This window comes from Phaeodactylum tricornutum, chromosome 14 (genome assembly GCF_000150955.2).
Source record: "Phaeodactylum tricornutum CCAP 1055/1 chromosome 14, whole genome shotgun sequence".
NCBI lineage: Eukaryota > Bacillariophyta > Bacillariophyceae > Surirellales > Neidiaceae > Phaeodactylum > Phaeodactylum tricornutum.
In genome coordinates, this window is record NC_011682.1 from 721765 (window position 1) to 744518 (window position 22754).

The window sequence follows — 22754 nt, forward strand, 5'->3', positions numbered from 1 at the left end:
ATTGTCTTTTTCCGTTTGACCGTGAATGACTCTATACGATTGCGGCGCTAAAGACAAAATATGCCCTACCAGCTTTTTTCACTAGTGTCTAGTCTACTTCTGTCCTATATTGAGGACCCATCCTCAATAAAGGACATTTTCCAAACCTCTAGAACTATACATTATAATCAGATCTGTTTAAAACAAATGCTACCATCGTGTTCCCCATGCTCTGAAATGTCTTGGGAGAGCATGGCATGCTCTATTTCTTAACATTTTAAGAGCATTTGTCGTCAATGCTAGGGTTACTCAAAATATATTTGCTTTTTTTTTCGACCCGAACTGAGCCATTCCCGAGTCAATGTAGTGTCCATTGCATCCCTCATAGTCAACCTTTTATACACAACTTACACCAAGCTCATTAAAAATTATGTCAGAAGGGGATTCCCGCCGAAAGATTGGTGCTCAGGTGACAGCGAAGGCCTGTCATGTTGTCCATTTGAGTGAGTGTGCTCGGCGATACGGTGCTTTGAGGACCACCAAGGTCGTTGTGGGGACTGTTGTGGAGGTCAACAATACCAGAAAGGCGCCAAACAACCGTGTATCAACCTTCATTACTGCTGACTTTGATATTGGTGGAGGATCAGTCAAGCGGAACACTCTGAACATCCGTAGCGTCAAACTCTTCAAACCGGACCAGTCGACAGTACCATCCAGTCCCGCAGCACCAATACCGGCAGTAGACAACGCAGACACAGATTTGGCCGTTCCAGAGCAAGAGGAAGGAGAAGCGGTCTTGCAGGAGACTTCTCCTGATGAAGAATTGGAATTTCCAGCACAACCGATGATGGAAATTGGAATAGCTGCGGGGGAACAGGTAGCAGGACCTACCGCACAAGTAGCCACGCAGGTTTGGGGTGTTGAAGACGCTTCCTTTGTAATGGCTCATGAAACAAAGTGGTATGCTGACGAGCAAGCTACATTGATTGATATAAATGGCAGTGTCCAAAGTAAGCAGTTTGGCATCAATACACCAATTGGCGACCTTCTTGGTCCAGACTCTGACATTGATGGAAAATATTCGCGGCTGCAATATTTTCTACTCATGTTTCCACCCGACCAACTGAGCGCCATGTGTCAGCTAACAAATGTGCAGCTTGCCCAACAGAACAAGCACTGCATGTCAACAGGAGAGCTGCTTCGATTCTTTGGCATTCTAATTCTTGCGACAAAATTTGAATTTAGCAGTCGATCGCAATTGTGGTCCACAACCGCGCCGTCAAAATACATTCCTGCCCCTGCATTCGGAAAAACAGGAATGTCGCGGCAGCGCTTTGATGATCTTTGGCGAAATATCCGATGGAGCAACCAGTGTCCTGAACGGCCGGAAGGTATGAGCTCCCATACGTTTCGGTGGCAACTTGTCGACGATTTTGTTGAAAGATACAACAATCATCGAGCCAATACTTTCAAACCATCTCATCTTATTTGTGTGGATGAATCAATGTCGCGATGGTATGGACAAGGGGGGGAATGGATAAATCATGGACTCCCCAATTATGTGGCTATTGACCGAAAGCCCGAAAACGGTTGTGAGATTCAAAATGCCGCATGCGGCTGTTCGGGTATCATGCTTCGATTGAAGGTTGTAAAGGGTAAGACAGCAGCAGAAGATGATGGGGACTACAATGAACAGTTGCTGCATGGAACAAAGATCCTCAAAGAGCTTGTCCTTCCTTGGTGGTGGACGGATCGGATTGTTTGCGCTGACTCGTATTTTTCATCTGTCGGTACAGCTATGGAGTTGCAGCGACATGGTTTGAGATTTATTGGAGTTGTAAAAACAGCAACAAAACAATATCCGATGAGATACCTTTCGACTTTAGAGTTGAACCAGAGAGGCGAACGGAGAGGGCTTGTGATGCGAGATGTTGATACAAATTATAGCACTCTGTTGGCTTTTGTGTGGATGGACAGGGACCGCCGATATTTTGTGTCGAGTGCTTCCAGTCTGGATGCAGGCAAGCCCTACGTACGCTATCGTTGGAGACAGATTGACCAATCTCCGGATGCAGATCCAGAGAGGCTGGAAATTATCATTCCACAGCCCAAAGCAGCGGAATTATACTATTCTGCATGTGGGATGATTGACAGGCACAATCAAAGTCGTCAGGATACACTGATGCTTGAACGAAAGTTGGGTACAACAAATTGGTCGACAAGGGTTAACCTCTCAATATTTGGAATGATTGTTGTTGACACTTGGTTGGCCTACAGTCTGTGTACAGGAATAGGAAGAGCTAACGGGAGAGAAGAAAAGCAGAAAGACTTCTACACTGCCTTGGCTGAGGAGCTAGTGGATAACCAATACGACAATGTTGGAAGTCGCAGAGTTTTCGTGGAGGCAAATTTGGACAATGACAGCCCAGCACTTTCAAGGACTACGGGAGAACCAAGAAGTGGCCTGTACGCACACCTAACACCAACCAAAAAAAGAAGAAAGAACAAAGACGGTAGTTTTAGCAGCAATAGACTACAAGGACGATGCTTGGTGTGTTCCAAGAAGACAACATATGTTTGCTCAGTGTGCAAAGATGAAGAAACACCTCACTCCAGAGAACCGTGGGTTTGTTATACCACCAAGGGGAAGCTGTGCTATGCAAACCACATGGCTACCTGTCACGGCGCCTAACGAACAATATGGTACAAGTTTTATGTATGCATGTCCTATTTTAAATAGTAAAAGTGTGATTCTTGATCACCATGGTCAAATTCCATTTTTGTGTAGAATTTTGTACTACCGCTACAGGATTACTCTATGTTTTTGCTTCTTTTCTTGTCCTATATATAGGACAAAATGATGTCCTATATCTAGGACAACGGCCGGTAGACTAGACACTAGTGCTCTATATATTTCTTGACTGTACACTTCCGTTCTGTGACAAATCTGGTTAAGTAAATAAACTCCGACAAATGATCTTTTCTAACGACTGACTTTGGCACGACTTCTTCAATAAAAGAAGAAATCCATCTACATTCGAAATCTCGTGCGAGTGGCGTGTCGAGCTGGTGCCAGTGCCCCTTGCTGTTAAGGTAATGACTGCGGAACAAAATATCACCTACGCAATCGAAGCTCAAGGCGTTTTTCTCCATACAAATCACGCACCAACATGACAGCACTTTCTCATCTTCCCGCGGAAGGTCGTCGGTCAGCGGTACCTGTTCCGAGGATTCGTCGTGTCCGCACTCGTTCAGCAAGGGTGCATCACGTGATTCGCCTCTGCAGTCTTTATTCGGCGATTCTTGTCGATGCCCAATTCACTTCCGCTCCGGCAGCTCTACCGTTGACTGGCAACCCGTCTTGCCCCTGTCTGCAACTCGACGACACGAAGCTTACTCCCATTAATGCTGTCGATCTCACACCCAGTGTTTTGCGGAACATCGGCAACGGTACCGTTGATTGGGCAACCTACGGAATTGGTTGTCGAACTCACGATGCGCGTACGCCGCAGTGTACGACATCGGATTGCGCGAGACTCCAAGACGTAGTCCCCACGCCTTTTCGTTGCGACTTGTCCTGGTGTCAGCGATCCTGGTGCTTTGTCGATCCCAACCATTGTGGCTTGTTGTACCGCCGATCTGCCCGCTTGCCACGTTCGGATCGCTTCTACTCCTACGCCACCTGCGGGGACGCCGACTCCTTCACCAAAAACTACCGCTTCGCCGGACTGGAGGGACAAGTGCTGAAGATTGGGCTCAACTCCAACACGGGTGGCTGGTTGGGGGCCTACTCGTCGGATGGGCAGCAATTTAAGGGTCCCCTGTCCAAATGGTCCGGTCCAACGCTGGAATTCGTCAAGGAAGCCGCCGTGCGGGGAAACTTTTACGTGAATCTCACCCTTCCGCCACTGGAGCTGCAAGCACGGTCCTCGGACTTTTTTGGGAGCCCCAGTGATTTTGATTACTGCGTCTACGCTACCTCGTTGGGTTTTTTGGATCTTTGTGTGGCGCAGTACACCATTACGGACGTTCGGGCGTCCACGACGGATTGGTTGCTGCTAGGCTCTTCAGGAATCTACCTCGTAGCTTCCTACAACGTCAACGATTCCTGGGGTGCGTTCAAGGCCTCCGTCTCGACCATCTTTCGACCCTTTACCTTTGGAACATGGATGTTTATCGTCTTTTTCGTCATACCGGTCCTGGGCTGTCTCATGATCTTTCACGAATTTGGGAAATCGGGGTCGGCCTATCCAAGGGAAGAAATGGTCGTCATTACCCGGAGTAATGGCGAGCACGAGTTTCGCAAACTCCCGGTACCCTTCGTGCAGCATATTGTCAAATCCATCTACATTAATTTCTTGGCCGTCATGCAGTCGTCCTACGAGCAAACGGTCATTTCGATTGGCGCGATGCTCAACCTGTTGGGCATTTCATTCTTCATTCTGACAATCATTGCCGTCTTTACAGCCAACCTGGCGGCCATTTTGTCTTCGGAAAGCCGAAACGCGAATATCGCCAGTCTAGACGACGCCATTCGAGCTGGTTTTCGCCTTTGCAGTGAGCGCAAGAATATGGAAAGCGTCGTGAAAGCGTACCCACAAGTCAGTCCCAACATTTTTGCGGTAGATCCGCCCGAGTTGGGCGGAGATGGTGAGCCCGGATTCACTTGTGCGGGTTGCAATAGTCGACGAAGAGTTTTCGAGTTCATTGATCCCATTAAGGCCCACAGTGATCCTCGGTACTGTCACGCTGGGCTCGCACCGGAAGAAGACCTGGAAGTGTATCAGTCACAGGGAGATTACTGCAATAAAGTCATTGTTGGCTCCCCCGTACAGCATGTGCAGACTGGTTTTCCCATTTTTGAACTGGTGGCACCGTCCCTAGTTTCTTTCTTTCTCAAGCTAAAAAACGAAGGAGTTTTTGATCGTCAAGTCTTGACCGGGAAACCGCAATCTCAATGCCCGACTGGAGAAGGCGAAGAAGGTGAGGCCTTGGGTATAACACAATTGAGTGGTATCTGGGTAGTGAGTTTCGGGTTTGCGATAGCTGGATTGTTGGTCACGTATGTACAACCGTATGTGCAACCACACATCCAGGCGTACTACCAACAAGTAGAAGGCCGGATACAAAAGCTCCACAAGCGCGAGTAAGTAGAATTCCGAAGAGAGAAAGTCTAACAAACTGCGGAAATGCGTGACCATTTGTGCTGACCCTTTGTTTCCAATTGTGGCTTGTTCCTTTCTCACGTAGTCAACGCGGTGGTCGCATCGAAGCGTTGGAATATGGGGACCCCGTTCCAAGCAGCGCACACAACCTGATGTTGAATACGCGGTGGGGATCCGATCTACACTTGTCCGATCCGCAAAGCTTCAAGCATCCGATCGAACAAGCCGCGTCGTCCCCACCGGTATCCACCTCGGCCAGGGCGCGGACCCAATCGGAGGATGAGACTTTGGACAAAGGTGGCGTGCGCTATTGAGAGTGAGACAGACCGATACAATGAGTCTTTGTTAACGAAAGACGGAGTAGTCTGTTGAGGCGGAGGCTGATTCTAGAATAGGTGGTGCTTTTGTCATGCACAGTTTTTGATGTCTACTACCTGTGGCTAATAGAAGGCGGCATTGGTATCCCTGATTGACGTAGCTTGTGTCTTCTTGGGGTAATCGATCATCGTGAGGAGTTTCAAACGAGTCGTGAATGAGCGTGAGCCAACTTCAACGCCAACCAAATTATCATAGGACAGAGATAAGACTGTTTGTTAGGGGGAGCTGATTTTGTTCGAATTCACTGTTCGCAAATCATATTAATCGCGACTTTCGAACCCTGGTCTGGTACTCGAGTTCGAATCGAGAAAAACCTCTCAGATTTCTCAAATCGATTTCTTTCGTGCCCCTTTTGCCTACCGAAACGCACGCGAGGGTACGAAACGCCTGCAGTTGAGCAGGAAAACACCCATTTCGCTTGTATCGACTCCGTCCGACGGAGTTGAGAGGTTCCAAGTTTCGAAACTCTGCGGTTTCGTATATATCGATGAACCAAGTCGCCTTTTCGGGAGATACAGAGCGCCATCACCATGACGGCACCGCGTCTGGATGGGAGCAAGCGACAAACTGTCGTCGATCGAAATGCTAGTATGTCTTTGATGGCGTCAAAGTCGCGACAATTGTGTTTGTTGGGACTCGTTCTCGTCAGCTGCATCGTGAACGGTATTTACTGGTCATCGGTGTTGGTCGGTGATCGATGGGGCGATGTGGAGCTTAGTTTGCCTTCGCTGTCGGGGTTGTCCTCCTCGTCTGTATCCACTTTGGCATCCACTCTGGCGCGTCCCGCAACGCCTTGGTCCGTCTTTTACAACGTCTACTTACCGCTCCGTAACGCGACGCACGCGTTGACCATTGTGGAGGAGCAACTGGAACAGATGAGTAGCTCGTACGGCGCTACCCGGCCAGGATTCGCTCCGGTTACGGTACACGTCAATACGATTGGCGATCCGATTGGAGCAGAAATGGTGCGGCAGTACTGTGCCGCACACACCAATCTACACTGCGTACACATGCAACACTACGCCGACGGCAATTTCGAAGACGTTACCTTGTCGCGCGTTCACCAGTTTTGCCGAAACGCCGAGATGGACGACACTCCGTCACACGATCCGGTCGTTATCTACTTGCACTCCAAGGGGACCTACCATCCCAGTGAAATGAACGATCGGTGGAGACGTTTCATGACCAGTGCAGCCATGGGGGAAGAGTGCTTGGAGTTTCAAGGTCTACCAGACCGAGATACCCCGGATATAGCGCCACCGCACCTCTCGTCAACCGATAATCCACAATGCAACGTCTGCGGTTTCATGTTTTATCCCATATGGACACCGTTTTTTCCGGGTAATGTTTGGACCGCCAAGTGCAGCTATATTCGAAAGCTCATGCCTCCACAAGTCTTCAAGAAACAATCCGATTCGACGGCTGACAAAGCCGTGGCTCTCATGAGAGAAGGACGTTTCACCATGAACTTGTTGTCGCCGTATTTGGAGGAGGGAGGGTACTTGGGACGCGAACGATTCGCTGATGAGCACTGGGTAGGGAGTCATCCGTCGCTTGTGCCTTGCGACTTGGCTCCTCGACCTCAACTAATGAAATGGGTACATCCGCGACTACGGAAAAAGTTCGGCGCACCACCATTTAAGTGGTCGTTAGCACCGCGTCACGGAATCAACGAAGACTGGTTGTTCTTGCAGGGGATTAAGAAGAAGTACCGGCTGGTGGCCGACCCCGATTGGCGTCATCGAGAGTTCTTCTTGTTACCGGGAGCACTGTGGAAATGGATCACCTGGTACGATGCGGTACCGCCGGATTCTTCATACGTGTGGAAGTGGTTTCCGGACGGCCTAGAGTGGCTAAAACGAGCGCAAACACTGGGGACGCAAGGGTTGCTGACGTATTTGACACACGACACCTATCTGCACCCACCGGATGAACCTTCGAGGGTTCATCCGTTTCAAATCGCCACGACCGATAAGAGAGGCGAACCAGTACGAACCTTCTTTTATCACATTCAGATACCTGTAAAGAATGTTCACAAGGCCGTCTTTCGTCGAGTCGTATACGAACGACTAGAAGCGATCGGCTATTTATCCCCGGGAGCGACGGTCTTTTTTAATACCGTCGGAGATGCAAGTGTACTCGATGTGGAAAAGTTAAAAGAATCCTGTGAGGAAATATACGGGCTCAATTGCGTAAACATGGAGCAGCTGGATGCCGGGATGGACATTAAAACGATGAGCCGAGTGTACGATTTTTGTCGCATTCACAGCTCTTTGCGAGTTGGCTACGTTCACACATTGGGAGGCACAGAACGATCAAGCACCCCTCGAAACGAAGAACGGCTACTGCAAACCAAGGCAATAGCCACCAACTTGTGTTGGAAAAGCACACAAGCGGATTGTGACGTTTGCTCACTAAAGACGACGTCTCGAAATCCAATTTGGGGTGCGGATGCGGTTGGCAATCGGAAGAAGGTTTCAAAGCGCAGGAGAAACTTCAAGACTCTTCAGACAGCCAGTAGCCAGCCTGACCCTATTCCTGCCATATGGACGGCAAGTTGTGCCTACATCGCCAGTCTCGATTCGCCAAACGACTTTGCGTCCAAGACGGCACAAGTCAATTGGTCTCTTAGTCAAACCAGCGGACAACGTTGGATTTTGAGCGATAACAGTGCCAATCGTTGCAAAGTGGAGGTAGAGACTGTCGCAAAACTTGCGCAACTCGCTAAGAATAAACAAAGGGCTCTGAAATTATGGCGCGCAAGACAGAAGAGTACGACGGCAGACGAAGAAGTTGGCACGGTGGAACACTGAAGACGCCAACTTGGACGGTGCATTGCCCATTGTTGAGTTGATACCGGTTACATGGTTCAGTGCATTCACATGATGCTACGGCAATGTACCGGAACAAAGTAAACACGGGTCACCCAAGATATGGTAGAGTGGTGCAAGTTCAGTTTGCCCTGAAGACGTTTTAGACACAATTTTGAAAAAGCGGCAATTCCATTGCGGAGCCTAGACGAGAGTAGTACGTCGCTGTTATTTCTGCACACCGCATGAAGGAAAGGATGAGAGCAGACTTGCGCTTTAAGCTTCTAGAGCTTTGAAGACATGCTAGCATAAGCGTACTGATTGCATGATACAGGTCCTCACTTACTGTGAGAGATGCGCTAAAACAAACTGACGAAAAATACCCAGAACTTACAATTCAATAAGAGTTGTTGGTTTTCAGTCGATGACATGAGATTTGAGCTTCTAGAAGCATACTATAAGCGTTAGGCATGATGCAGCTTCTCACTGGGAGCTGGAGTCTAAGGTTACAAGTAGACATCGTTACAGCTACACGTAAAACCTCTCTTTTCCATCACACCAGCCAATCTGAGTTCGACAACTGCTCGTACGAATGGTTACTGCTCTAGTTTACTTCAATGTTTGCAGTCAGAATTATTGATTGGTTCGTCCCCAGCTTCTGGGTATTCCACTTCTGCTTCTGGTATTGCCACTTTCCTCTCGTCGTAGAAATTTTCTAAACTTGAAGGGTCTTTCGAAATCCCTAGAGAAAGCACTTCTTCCATCGTTTCTCTTTGGAAAGTCGTGTCGGATATGCTCATTGGATTTTCGGAGATATTGTTTATCGTGTCGCCAACTTCATCTAGTGAATCGACTAATGAGTTCGAGTATAGATGATTTTCAAGATATTCGGCTGGATTTTCATTGGCTGTATCTTCATGGTTAACAACGTCTTTCTCGACAGTATCCTGCTGGAGAAGTTCAGTGTCAGTGCTGAAATCCGCAGCGCCAGCCTGTGTTTCTACTGCCGTTTCGGAAGATATCTCTTGAATCGCATCCCCAGAGTTGATCGACTCTTCCTGCCCCTTGCTATTAGTCGTTCTTTCGCCTCCAAAATGTACTATTGTTTCTTCTGTCTCAGGTGTGGAAACCGCGAAGTTCGCCATAGCCGAGGTAGGCAATTTTTGTGTAGAGATGAGTTGTTTTTGTTCTCTTCCTGATCTTTCTTTCTCTTCCGATACATCAACCAGATCAGCCGTTGTCGTCATCCATGGAGCGTCGCTTCCAAAATCGAACTCATCACCTTCCGAGATCGAGTCCTGGAAAGACTTTTTGCCAAACGCAACTCCGTCCGGCTCATCTGGGTCACTGAGCCGGGAACTGATGGAGGCATCATCATCTTTTGTCTCGATGTAGAGCTCTGGTTGACTATTGAGGTGTTTTGTCTTCACACTTTTAGAAGACTTGGCCACATCAGTAGAAGACTTGAATGCCGCTTTGGTGCTTTGCATTTGTTCTTTCGCCTTGTGAAGTGAATCGCGTATGGGGAGACCACGCAGGGCACAGAGGAACGCACCGGGTCCAGCCATTTTTGGGAGCAGGTCAAAATGAGAAACGTCGACTTCCGATAAATCAGTATCCTTGAATTCAGCCGAATCCTTTAGTTTAGTTATCAATTTGTCCTGCCGTTGCAAAGCATCTTCGTACAGACTCAGCATGGAATTCGCCGTAGCATCCAAGGTCATCATATGCATTTCACAGAGCGCTCGTTTGTCGTCCAGCCAACCCTTGCAACGCTGCAGATACTTTTTGACTTCCCGAGTTTCTTTTTTCACCTTGGCCTTTTGTTTCTCAATCGTTAGCATCTGGTGCATATTGCGGCAGAGCTGAGCTTCCAGAGACAATTCCTCGTCCGTTCCTTTCTTATGCCACTTTTTGGAAGCCCGCAACATAGCTTTGGCATATTCGTGAACATTGAAGTTTGTTTCCGTAAGCAAGCTTTGTGTTTTACTGAGCTTTTCGGCCATCTGCAAAAGCTTTCTTTCCATCCGCTGACGCTTAAACACATGCCTGGTCTCGACTCTGTTACCCTGCAATCGGTGAGCCTTGAGAGTTTTTTTCAACACTCGCATCTTCTTGCGCATAGCTAGAATCGTCTCGTCTCGTTTGATGTCGTCCGCGTAAAGACGTCGTTCGGCCTGATCTTTAAGGACTTCGGCTCGATGTGCGGCAGCATCTTTGAGTTGGGTCGCAGTCTCCGAGACAGCTCCCTTCCACCAGGCCGCCGCTTTCTCCTTGTGATCCATCCAACGTTTTCGAGCCTCTTCACGTTCTTCCCTCTTTCGCTGTTCCTTTTGCTTCTGGACCTCATTCACAATCTCGGCCTGTTTGTTCGTTTCACCGACGAGCTTGCGAATTGCGGTAGCAGAAAGTTTGGGGTTTTGGGCTGCTGCCAGCGCCATTTCCATGGCCAACCGCACTTCATCATCTTCTTCATGTTCGATCCGTGGCGTATCGAGACTATCCTTGTCGTCTTCCTCCAGCTTCTCTTTCTCCGAGAGAGAAAGACTCCTTAAGGGAGCGTTTGTTACGGCCACATTCATGATACGACACGCAGCAGTGGGCTTTGTTCCGAACGGCAGGAGCTTGTGTGCTTGTATGTGTGCGGAAAGTCTCCCCCGACACATTCCGTGACCATACCAGCGAGAGATCTCTAGAAAGAAAAATAGTCTTTTGTAACTGTTTCGATGACCCATAGAGCTAGTGTTCAGGGCCTTTTTTCTAACGTTGGTTTTGGCCCGAAAATTAACGCATGGAATACTACTACCCATGTCTTTTGGACCTGTCCGTCGACCGATTCGATTGGTCTGGCCACACTATTCGGTGCTTGTACTACTTCGCCGTTGGGAAATCTCAACGCGCCCCAACGTATGCTTTGCCAACATTGCCCCGGATTTCACGGGTTAAACGTCAACAGATGGACACGCCAAACTTGAAACGGGGCATAGCTCGAATTCTCAAACGACGGTTAGTACGATTCCAATCTGGCGAATGGAATTCTCCGTAGGCGCGATGTCGTGAGGGATTCTTTCTAGGTAGGCTTGGATGCCGTGAGACGATTGAAAATATTTCGCGATTTTGATGTTCCGCAAAGAAAACCGACATCGAAACTGCCCGGGAGACAAAACACTTCTACACCCTTCCATGCCAGAGCAACACGAAACCAATAGTAAAACGTAGGGGGGATCAGCGAGCACCCGAACATTCTGTACAATAGAGTCGAGCGACTGAGACTGTATTTTAGAAACATCCCACCGCAGACAAATTGTACGCTCACATTGTCAGTATTCTTACTTCATCCACTTTCGATCATACAGCCCTTTGGGCACGTTGCCATGAGCTTTTCGAACAACATCCCACCATCTCCAACGCAACGGATGCTGCGTGCATCGCAGCCGCGCGTATTGGAGACAAATTCGGTAGCAAGCTGGAACTCGACTGCTAGTACCATCGTATCCTCGAGCAACACGACGAATCCAGGATCTTCCAACAATAGTTCGGGAAACTCTGCGGACACTATGCAAACAGTGCAAGCGCTCTTCGGTGGATCCATTCTATTGCTCCTAATGTGTTATTTTTCAAAACCTCGGATACCTGGTGCGGAATACCACCGAGGGGAAATCTACCGGGCGCAAGCCCTCGAACGTCTGCGCCACCAGCGTCGCGAAACCCGTTTAAAGGATCCGAAACAGCGGGCTGAGGCTATTGACGCAGCCTTGATTGTTAAACGAATCGTCGCCTCGGACGAGGTAACCGGACAGCTGATATTGGGGGAGCCAGACGAAGCTATAGACCTGGACAAACAAGGTTCCAAAATCAGCTATCACTCTTTGGAAGAAACGGAGGAAGTGTCTACGTGTGTTATTTGTCTCGATGTTTTCCGGGTGGGAGACTTTGTGGCGTGGGGTAAGTTCGCGGGCTCCTTGGCACCGAGGATCACAGAAGAGAAGCGGGGTGACGACATCCGGTGTCGGCACGTCTTTCATCAGGAATGTATCGCTCCGTGGTTGCAGAACCCCAAGCACGACGATTGTCCGGCGTGTCGGGCGATGATACTACCGGAACCACCAGAAGACACATCGGACGACGCGCTGGCAGAAGGAGGGGCTGTCGTTCAAGGCGCAGCGGATGATGATCGCAGTCAATCTTCTCAATACAGTCATCATACAACCGGTACTAAATCTGTTTTTGTCATTGTACACGGACTGATTTCGAGGGTGCGACGCGCCAGTTCTTCCCTCGTGGGCCAGACGATTGGATTTTGTAGAATGGAAAATGATCTTGATTTACATCAACCATCGCGCCTTCGTCGGGTCTTTTCGATGGGTGATGGAAGGATTCCGGACAGGTATACCAATAAGAAGTACCCCGGACGGTTTTCCGGTAGTGGTTGCATATCGGCTGATTCACAATTTCACCAAAAACTAGCGACGAGCAGCGACAATCCACATCACTGGTCGTCAACAATCCAACTTCGTCGAGTCGTTTCGGCCGGTCCCGATTCGCCAGCTCGCCGAAGGCCTGCGCCGTCGTTACAATGGAGAACACGTAGCGTTTCGGAAGATGAGGATGAAACGGGAAGTGATCAGGACGCGCTGATACCACCATTACTTCCGCCACCTCCAGTTGGTGTTCCATTTCGACGAGTTTCTTCCAAGGCTCGATCAACGACCTCGGTTCTAGAAGGCGGGCAAAATCGGGAAGCGGACCCCGATGAGAGCGATTACAATGTGGACGTACGAAGCGATTTCTCCCAGGCCATTTTTTGGGATAGCGCGCTTGCACAGTCAATGCTTGCTCAGGACGATGGCGCAATTGTCCAGGGCGGTTCCTTCAGACCTTCACGTATGCCCTTTCGACGCGTATTTTCCGGAACAACGTGCTCGGCCTTACGAAGGAACTCTGCCACGAGTACAGGGAGGAACCAATGGGTTAGGCCGTCCGTTTCCTGGCGGGATTTGGCAACGTCGGCAAGCGAAGGCACCGAAGACGATGAAGAGGAAGCCATAATGCTAGAAGCGGTATAAAAGATACAAGCATAACAACAGATCAGTCTTTTTCCTTAGTTTTGGCTGACTAACCAAGTTTGATCGGGTCGTGTCAGTTTGAATCTTTTTTAGAAGCATGTCATTCAGGATATTTTTTGTTGCTTGAAGTAAGCAGGTTCTTTTTTTTTTCGGGCAAAGCTAAAGACTGCGTCCGCCCTATTACTTCTTGAGCCAATCAGTACGATGTAGTATGGCAAGGCGCTTATCGACGAGCGTCATTTAAATGATATTCGCGTTTGGGTTTGGCTGGCTGTCCTACAACGTCATATATCTACTAGAAAACAAATGTAACAAACGTTCCTTAAATTCATCGTCAGCGAGAATCATCGTCTCCATAAGCATCCTGCGCTCTGCCAAGCGCTTGTTGCTTTGTGGCGCTTTCGCTCACAAGGTTGCTTCAATGGAAACTTCCTTCGGTAACATTTGATTTCTTCTACTGTAGTCAAGGCAATTTTCCTTGTAGTCGAGAACCAACCGATTCTTATGTACAGTTGGTTCTCGTACACTTTCGAATCGGGATTGCCCACTACAGTGTCAGTATCACCAGGTCTAAAAATAGTTTCCAAGCGACGCCGGTCGACCGGGGAACGGCTAGCGCCTCCGACGGGAGCACCGTCTTCAACGCTAGATCTTCCACGAACAGTCCATCGACTCCTGTTCACAGGAGGATGTACACGGCGGCAGGAACTCTGTCAATAACGCACAGCGGAGTGAATTCTAGCGTTTCGGCAGGTATGTACGCGCTTTGGAGGAAAACCATTGTATGGCTCACCAGGACTTCTTGCTCATTAGCCTTGTTGAAAGACGGTCAAGGCCTCCTGGAGAAGAATCTGCCGTCGAAACCGACGTCACCTTTGAAAAGGTTCACATGCACCTCCTCTGGTCCTTAAACAGTATTTTACCATGTCTATCTACCGCTGGAGAAAAATTCTGAAGCTTTTGCGATCATTGAGGAAGAACTCAAATATATGAGTTTGTACGGCGGCACCCGGCCAGGATTTGCGTCGGTGACGGAACGAGTCAACAAAGCAACATTATATTTGCAACATCATGTACCCTCGCTTCCCTGACCGTATTGGAACAAAAACCGCTGCTTCCTGCGATTTCTCACCAATCAAATTCTAGTCGTGGAAGCACAACGCAACGAAAGATCTTTTCGTCCGCACACTGCTTCGGAATCTGCATGTGGAAGACATATGTTCGTGATGAATCTTCTCACGCGACGGTTCATCTTATGGGTTGAGAATGGTTTCTTCAGTCCAAACTGCGGCGTACCTTGCGTACCCAGTGTTCGTCCGCGTCTCAGCCATTCTAGTCCTTTCAGAAATCATTTCCACATGTAGCAAAAGCCGGCGTGTAGAGGATCGTCGACGTCGCCACTGCGGATTTGAGAGAGATTTACCTCGGGTTCTTGCCTTTGTTACTCATCGTTCAGCGGCAGAGTTGTCGTCGCGAATGCTACGGTCTCGGATACGATAGCAGCAACCAAGAGCGCCCGTCCAACACGAAATCGAAATTGCTTGAATACGCGTAGTCGAAGGCGATGTAATGATGCGACTGAACAGAGAGCAAGAAAAGACTTTCATCAGGATTTCAATTTTAAAAATCGGAATCGGCGGCGCAAGCCTTTTGTTCTCGTTGCCAAGTGAGCTGACAGTGGGCAGCCATCTAACGGGTAGCTATCGTTGACGAGAAAAAGACTCACTTCACTGACGAGGGTCTTGTTCACCCTAAAAATCCTGGCGACTGAATCGCTCTACAATCAAAAAGCGTTGGATGCCATTCACACGTAAGGCAGCCAATTACTGTCAGTAAGGGCTCCGCGCCTGTGTCAGCACAGCCTCGTTGGTATGAACTCATCTATACGCAAAACCGTGTCGTCGATAATATAGATAAGAAAAATCAGTGATCTTTCGTATGAAAAGGTTTACGTGTACATTTACGGGACATGCATTACAGATCATCTTGGAGTCTTCGACACAATTTAAACAGTGACGTGGAAAAATTCAAACGGCCGGGCCAGGAGCTACAAGTATGTTTATCTCGTTGGCTGTCCTGTCCCCCACGGGTATCTTTGTCAAATTACGTAACAGTCTCGTTTCCTATTCCGACCTACTGCAACGACTCAAGGTCACTCATTTGGCTGTCTGTTCCTCGGGACACAAGTAAAAGTATTCACAGTCACCCATTTTCGGAATATGTACTTTGAAAACTACGACCTGATATCAGCAGAGTAATACACAACGTTGAAATTAAACCTTGTCACCCAAACAGAAGATGTGGGTAGACGTGAAACATAAAGGACCAGAGGACCTGTATAGCTTTTACCCTTACGGGTTATCCTACTATGGATAGAAAAAGTTTTTTATACAGTTGTATAATCAGGATGATACGGGTTGATAATGATACTAGTGCTGTAAAATGACATCTCAGCGATTCCATTCTCTGGGAAGAGCATCTGATCGGCTTTCTCACAGTCAATCTGAAAATATCAGGAGTAGCGAAACCGTTTTGAGCTATACTACGGGTCGTCATCGGATCTGACTTCTCCATCGACGCCTTCACAGCAGCAGACAATGAATGGAGACTCACTTTTCGCGTCTGAATCCGCCGTCATCCGCATCCACAACCGTACCGTCGGCTCCACCGAAGGCAACCGTTACGCTACTTCCTGCTTGTGGAACAATGTCCACCTCCTCACTACTGGCATCAGCACTTAAAGCATTGCTTGTATCCTCGTTGCTGTTCAAAGCTGTTGCGTTAAATTCACTGTCTTGTGCAAAACCTACGGAATCATTGCCGAGATCATCTTCGTCTTCTTGACTCGAGCCAGTGCGATTCAAATAATCTTGTTCGTGATTAACTTTTCGTAACGTTACGAGCGCCTGGCGGCTCGGTACGGCAGACGCTCGTTGCCATAGCGCCTTGGTGCCGTCGGAGTCTACAGCAAAACAGGCTTCTAATTTGTTAGGCAATGCAACAACACCGTGTTCGAGACAAAAGAAGCAGTGTGCTGATCGGTGCTGTTGTGCTACAATGAGCTCCGAAATGTGTTTCATGGATAGTTTGCTAGGCATTTGATCGGTCGGTAAAAAGCATTCACGGCAAAAGGGGCAATCGGAGTGTTTGAGGAGCCACTGAAGAGAAAGCGCAGAAATGAGCAGGAAAATGTTTTGAGGGGAAATAAGGAAATATTTTAAGGCTGGGACCTGCCATCGCAACTGTTGTTGCAATCAGTACGGCACAGCATGAAGCTTACCTCCTTGATACACGCGTGGTGAAAATAGTGCCTGCATTTGGGATTGGCTGACCACGATACAATGGCTCCCACTTGTATGGAATCCATACAAACAGGACATTCGAGGCCTTCATTTTCATTGTCACATTCACTCCAAATCTCCCCGTGGTTTTCGTCGTTGCTGTCGTCGTCCGCCGACATCAACGTCTCTACAGTCATGGTACGTTCTTTCGAGCGGTTTTTGCCGTGTGCCGATGTGTCTGGTTCCCAACATTCCTTGCCATTGTGCTGCAGAACTCTGCGACACAAGTCATCGTGCGCCAAGACCTGTTTGCTCACCAACCATGATTCAATGGCACTATACCTTAACTGAATCCTGCCCTGTTCGTCCACGCTCGATCTATGATCCTCCTCGTTGTTCGTTTCTAGGCGTTGCCTCCAAATCCGACGCAGTCTCGGGATGACAAAAGGCAACAAGACGCAAAACAGCACTCCAACCGTCAAGAAGGTCAACAGCAGGGTAAGACCCCGGATGGAAATATTGGTTCCGTTATCCCCTTTGCCGTTGCCGAGACTTGTAAACGGGAAAACGGGGCGCCCATCTTTATCACTTCCCGAACCATCACTTCCTGTTTTGTTGGTGCCGTTGTTGTTGTTGTTGTTGTTGTCGGTCGCTCCGTACAAAACAGCATACATGGTGGTGGTCGGAATCACTTCACAGGCTTGGTCCACAGGATTTCTCAATCAACTCTAGTTGAATCGCTTTGTTACGCTAGACGGCGGCTGTGCCCTAGGATTGAATCAAACGAAAGGCAGTACAGAGATGCCGAGCTGGCGTCCAAAGAGAGTCAACAGGTTGGGTCCGCTGGCCTGCCAGATATGCAATATGCGAGATCCGACACCCCAAAAAGTGCCGATCCTTGGAGAGAAGAAAGGGCACTTTTTGGATGTCTCGGTTGCGTTTCGTCGAAAATCGAATGATTGCGTTAACTATAACTGTTTCTCATTACGGCGGTGTGCGACAGGACGATTATACGGACATGTCCATCTACGTCACTAGTTTGTTTCTTACATTAGTGTCAATTGATGCTATCGTCATCAGACTTTATTCTGAGGAAACTGCGTCACAGACCTGGTCAGATTCTGTCAGGTTTTTGATTACGTCGGTGGTGGATGTGTTCGTCAGTCTGTGCGGAATTTGACGGTTTGACGAAAACAATTTGTCTTGTAATTTCTGTCTAACAGTAACACGATAATAGTAGCGTCTACTTTACTTACCTACCTCTGCCTTGGTTGGTTATTATACGATGCTCCGATGATTCCATCTACAAACTACCAAGTTGATACGAAATGAGCACTGGATAATCGGGATGGAATACATGTGATCATTTGTCGGCAGGGAATCCGCGGTGCTCTACGAGCTGGGCTCGTTTGAACAAAGAGATTTCCCGAGTCACTTCCGGCTCTGGTCGGAGCGCAAATACTACGAGAGATAGTTGGATTGTCAATGTTATTCTCGCAACGTCAAGTCCAAGGATGCTGCGTAAGGAAAGTGTTGAGGCCATTCACGCCAAGGCAATCAGGAAGTGGCTAGTACCTGTAAGCTCTACAGCGCATGCAACGCCAAGTTTACAGGATTTGCTTGGACAATACAAAAAGATCCCTTCCCAAATGGTTCACTATCGGTGTACTGTAAACTCCGATAGAATAACGGACAACGTACATTGTGCTTGAGAATTTTCTCCTACATGAAGCGAAACGATAGAAGATAATTCTGTAAGTAGATAGACCTGGCCTCCTCGACTTAGATCCAAGATCAGTGAATCGAAGACGGGGCTCTATAACTGCACGGAATTCAAACTGAATTTTAAGATAACGGTCATGCTAAACTTTTGGTCACTTTCAAACTAAGTAAAAAACATGAAAACCAAAGCATACGCATTCGGATATCGCCATTTTTCTAAACAGAGAAATAAAACAAACAATTCATTGGTTCTATCCCCACCAACGGCGGCGCTTAGAGATAATCTGCAAGTAGCTGTTCACTTTTTCAAGAGGAGGCCAGGCCGACGAAACTGCCATCATGGTGTCTCCTTACGGAAACAAGAAAAAGGATCTAGCTAGTTCTAGCACTATGCGTGTTCCTGCGTCAAAGACAAAAGAGTTGCGTCTATTCGGACTCACGATTTTGATTTCCCTTTTGAACGCGATTTATTGGTCATCGGAAATGTTGGGTTACCGGTTGAGCGACGGGGAGCCACGGTTCCTGACGCTCCCTAGCACTTCATCGTTACTGTCTTCCCCATCCTTTACATACCCGGCAACATCTACCAAAAAACTTCCTGACGCGCCTTGGACAATCTTTTATAATGCGTACCTGCCGCTGGAGAACACCACTGAAGCCTTTGCGATCATTGAGGAGCAGTTGCAGCAGATCAATAACTCTCACGGTGCTACAAGACCGGGACTTGCCCCAGTTAAGATAAACTTACTCACGATCGGCGATCCGATTGGAGCGGAGAAGGTGCGAGCCTACTGTTCGACGGAGACTAATCTAGACTGCGAGCATTTGCAACACCATGAGGACGGCAGTTTCGAAGACGTTACCCTGTCTCGGTTATACGACTTTTGTAGCAACCAGGAGACCGATGATAATAAACTCGATCCCAGCACCTCGCCACACGATCCGATTGTTGTCTACCTCCATTCGAAGGGAACTTATCACCCCAGCGAAAGGAATGATCACTGGAGGCGGTACATGACAGACGCGGCGATGAGTCAAGAATGCTTGGAGTTTCAAGATCAACACGGCCGAGAGATTGCCCCAACGACAAACATTTCTTCTACTCATAACACTCAGTGTAACGTGTGCGGATTTCTATTTCATCCGATATGGACACCTTTTTTTCCAGGCAATATTTGGTCCGCCAAGTGCAGCTATATCCGAAAGCTGATGCATCCACAAGTCTTTAAAAACCAATCCGAGTCGACGGCTGACAAGGCTGTGGCTCTCATGAGAGAAGGACGTTTCACTATGAATTTGCTATCCCCTTTTTTGGAAGTGGGCGGTTACTTGGGACGTGAGCGATTCGCAGATGAGCATTGGGTGGGGAGTCATCCCTCATTGGTACCTTGTGACTTGGCTCCTAGGCCGTACCTGATGAAGTGGGTCCACCCCCGACTACGGAACAGTTTTCGTGCTCCGCCACTCGAATGGTCAGTAGCGCCTCGCCACGGAATCAACGAAGATTGGTTGTTCTTGCAGGGTCTTCAAAAGAAGTATCGGCTGGTGGCCGACCCTGATTGGCGTCATCGAGAGTTCTTCTTGTTGCCGGGAGCGCTGTGGAAGTGGATCACCTGGTACGACAAGGTACCGCCGGCGTCTTCGTATGTGTGGAAATGGTTTCCGGATGGACTAGAATGGCTGGGACGCGTGGAAACATTGGGTACGCAAGGTCTGCTGCAGTTTTTGACTGAAGACACCTTTCTATACCCGTCAGATGAAGCGTCGAGTGTGAATCCGTTTCAGATCGTCGAGAAAGATGATAAAGAAGGTTCATCGCGAACATTCTTCTTCCACATACAGATTCCGAAGCAGCTTGCTGACGAGAAGAGCTTTCGTGGAGTTGTGCTTCGACGGCTTGAATCGATTGGCGAGCAATCCCCGGGAGCAACGGTTTTCTTCAACACAGTAGGGGAATCGGGTATACTGGACGTGGAAGAGATGAAAAACTTTTGTAGAGAGAAGTTTCATCTAGATTGTGTGCACATGGAGCACTTGGATGCCGGGATGGATCTTGTCACTTTGAATCGAGTACATGAGTTCTGCATGAGCCACAATACATCACGCGTTGGGTTTGTTAGGACAACAGGATGGCCCGAGTTGTCGGCTGCTTTTGCGAGTCAAGAACGCCTAGAGCAAACCAGAGTTGTGGCAAATGATAAGTGCTGGACAAACACAGATTGCGATGTTTGCTCACTAAAGACCAACTCCAAATCCGGTAACATTTCACCGAAGATTCAACGTATTGTTATTTCGTCACCGTCGGTTACCCATGGTGAAGTTAACAAAGAAACACGTGGTGATAAATCTTCCCGCAATGGATTGAAAAAGCGCGCCAAGCAGGCTCAGAAGGGACGGAGTCCTTTAATGTGGACAGCGAGTTGTGCGTACATCAATGATTTAATTCACCCAAACGAGTTCGCCTCTCGTTTGTCGGAAGATCGTTGGAAAGACAGCCAAGTAAGTGGTGAACGTTGGATATTTAACAGCACTTCAATCACGCACTGCCAAGTTCATACAAAGGTAACAGCAGGGCAAGCACCGATTAGTAAGAAGTGAAACAAAGGCTTAAAGGAGAAGGGGAAAAGGATGAAGGAATCCATGTCAGAAGCGGAGCTCAGCTGCTAGGATTGGGGATCTCTCTCAACAGCAGGAAATGTGTTTGTACAGAATACCAACTTTGGATAAATTATAGTGCTCTATACTGAATCCTTTAACGAACACGAGATCTGGAAACACACTGTTTCCTCTACATTTATGGACAACGAATGAGCTGTTGTCCAAACAGACACTATACCAGAATGGCAACTTTCTTTGTCAAACACAGTTTCAGGAATCATGGTTCAATAACTGTAAGCAACCCCCCCCTCCCCCTCCCCCTTCCCTTTAGACCATGTCTTGCTTGACAAGATCCCTGTAGGAATCTGCTACCTCCGATCATGTTTCTGGAAACATGAATATCAGCATCTTCCCATCCTCCTTGGAGACAGGGTTTTTCCAGCTCAAATGAACACAAAGTATACAGCTGGGCCATCGTATCTACAGTCAATCGCTTTTCATAAAAAAGGGATAACTGCAAGTCTTGGCGATTGTTGCAGGCCTTCCTCCAAGTCCTCTAACCGAACATCGCTTCCAATCTCGAGCGACTCTGGATGGGTCGTTCTAAGGTGTGCGTGTGCCGTATGCTGCGAGAGCGTTTGGTGGGAGCACTCTTTCATAACAGAACCAAAGTTTGTGCATCGACAAAGACGCAATTCTTCTCTAGATACATGAGACATGACTATCTCTCGAAACATGTCGACCATTTCAGATGAATATCGATCCTCGTCGATCGTGACTAGACCGTCCCGTGCGCAATAGTAAGTTACAGCCGACCGTGCCCTCCGTTGCTTCATGAGCTCGGCTATTTGTTTCTTCTTTGCTGACTTGTACGTCTCGGCGTCAACTGGTAAGAATGTTTCGCGACAAAATGGGCAATTGCTGTGACGAAGCAGCCATTTCTGAAAAAAATGAGTATGGCAAGCAAACCATCATGTCAGGTACCTACAGAGCAAGCAACGAGGGAATTATACATTCATGCAAACTAGATATATTCCCATACCTTGATGCATCGATGGTGGAAAACATGACTACACGTTCCTTGTAGACAAGGTGACCAGGAGACCACATCGTCGACAAGAAATTCCTCCATGCAAATCGGACATTCTCTTCCGACTCTACAAGAACTTTCGTCATCTGTTTCCACAGTGTCGCAGGAATCCATTGGCTTCAGGTGGTTATTGCTGCCTTTAGTTTCATGCGAGCGGGTGCAACTGAATATCTCGCAATTTTCCGAATGAGCCAGAACGCGTTTGCTGATGAGCCATTTTTCTATCGTTGCGTAGCGAAGTTCGATCCGTTTCGGATCAGCTTCTCTCCTCCGTTGAATATACCGCATAATCGGGGGCGCTGACATGATAAGAAACAATATCGAGAGGAGAATGATCAATCCAATCAAGAAACCCACTACTACCATATTGGTGCTTTCCACAGTCACGGCGATTGGCGCGAGCGTTGGTGCCGACGTAAATGTTTCCGGAGTGACAGAACCACGATCGATGTACTCCAAGTACTGCGATCGGGTGTTCTCTCCGCGTCCTACCTCCATCACTACTGGACTCTAACAAAGCACTTCTCCCGATTACGAAGCGATGAAAAAATAGAAGTGGACAGCAATCTACAGTGAAAGAGGAATCGAACTGCTTGGCACGACGGTAGACGTTCGAGTGCTTGGAAGCTTGACGCCGTTGTCTGACAGTGACCTGCACCCATCAA

The 22754-nt window shown here is 48.2% G+C and overlaps 8 protein-coding genes across 8 annotated transcripts; 5 read left to right on the forward strand and 3 right to left on the reverse strand.

Moving 5' to 3' along the window:
* Positions 1-409: 409 nt before the first annotated feature.
* On the forward strand, positions 410-2671 carry PHATRDRAFT_38038 (predicted protein; the record flags this gene model as incomplete). The annotated part of the gene is made up of 1 exon (XM_002181927.1): positions 410-2671. The coding sequence occupies one exon, from the start codon at positions 410-412 to the stop codon at positions 2669-2671; it is 2262 nt and encodes a 753-aa protein (XP_002181963.1).
* Positions 2672-3149: 478 nt separating this feature from the next.
* PHATRDRAFT_47750 (predicted protein) lies at positions 3150-5458 on the forward strand (the record flags this gene model as incomplete). Its single annotated transcript, XM_002181928.1, has 3 exons — positions 3150-5003; positions 5076-5125; positions 5230-5458. The coding sequence occupies 3 exons, from the start codon at positions 3150-3152 to the stop codon at positions 5456-5458; spliced, it is 2133 nt and encodes a 710-aa protein (XP_002181964.1).
* A 594-nt stretch (positions 5459-6052) lies between these two features.
* On the forward strand, positions 6053-8335 carry PHATRDRAFT_47751 (predicted protein; the record flags this gene model as incomplete). Its single annotated transcript, XM_002181929.1, has 1 exon — positions 6053-8335. The coding sequence occupies one exon, from the start codon at positions 6053-6055 to the stop codon at positions 8333-8335; it is 2283 nt and encodes a 760-aa protein (XP_002181965.1).
* A 611-nt stretch (positions 8336-8946) lies between these two features.
* On the reverse strand, positions 8947-10998 carry PHATRDRAFT_47752 (predicted protein; the record flags this gene model as incomplete). Its single annotated transcript, XM_002182087.1, has 1 exon — positions 8947-10998. One exon carries the CDS (start codon positions 10996-10998, stop codon positions 8947-8949), a length of 2052 nt encoding a protein of 683 aa, XP_002182123.1.
* Positions 10999-11706: 708 nt separating this feature from the next.
* PHATRDRAFT_47753 (predicted protein) lies at positions 11707-14489 on the forward strand (the record flags this gene model as incomplete). Its single annotated transcript, XM_002181930.1, has 3 exons — positions 11707-13392; positions 13911-14151; positions 14314-14489. 3 exons carry the CDS (start codon positions 11707-11709, stop codon positions 14487-14489), a joined length of 2103 nt encoding a protein of 700 aa, XP_002181966.1.
* Positions 14490-16007: 1518 nt separating this feature from the next.
* On the reverse strand, positions 16008-17353 carry PHATRDRAFT_47754 (predicted protein; the record flags this gene model as incomplete). Its single annotated transcript, XM_002182088.1, has 2 exons — positions 16008-16556; positions 16679-17353. The coding sequence occupies 2 exons, from the start codon at positions 17351-17353 to the stop codon at positions 16008-16010; spliced, it is 1224 nt and encodes a 407-aa protein (XP_002182124.1).
* Positions 17354-18740: 1387 nt separating this feature from the next.
* On the forward strand, positions 18741-21617 carry PHATRDRAFT_47755 (predicted protein; the record flags this gene model as incomplete). Its single annotated transcript, XM_002181931.1, has 2 exons — positions 18741-20900; positions 21361-21617. 2 exons carry the CDS (start codon positions 18741-18743, stop codon positions 21448-21450), a joined length of 2250 nt encoding a protein of 749 aa, XP_002181967.1. The 3' UTR covers positions 21451-21617.
* A 406-nt stretch (positions 21618-22023) lies between these two features.
* Positions 22024-22587, reverse strand: PHATRDRAFT_38045 (predicted protein; the record flags this gene model as incomplete). Its single annotated transcript, XM_002182089.1, has 1 exon — positions 22024-22587. One exon carries the CDS (start codon positions 22585-22587, stop codon positions 22024-22026), a length of 564 nt encoding a protein of 187 aa, XP_002182125.1.
* Positions 22588-22754: the final 167 nt, after the last annotated feature.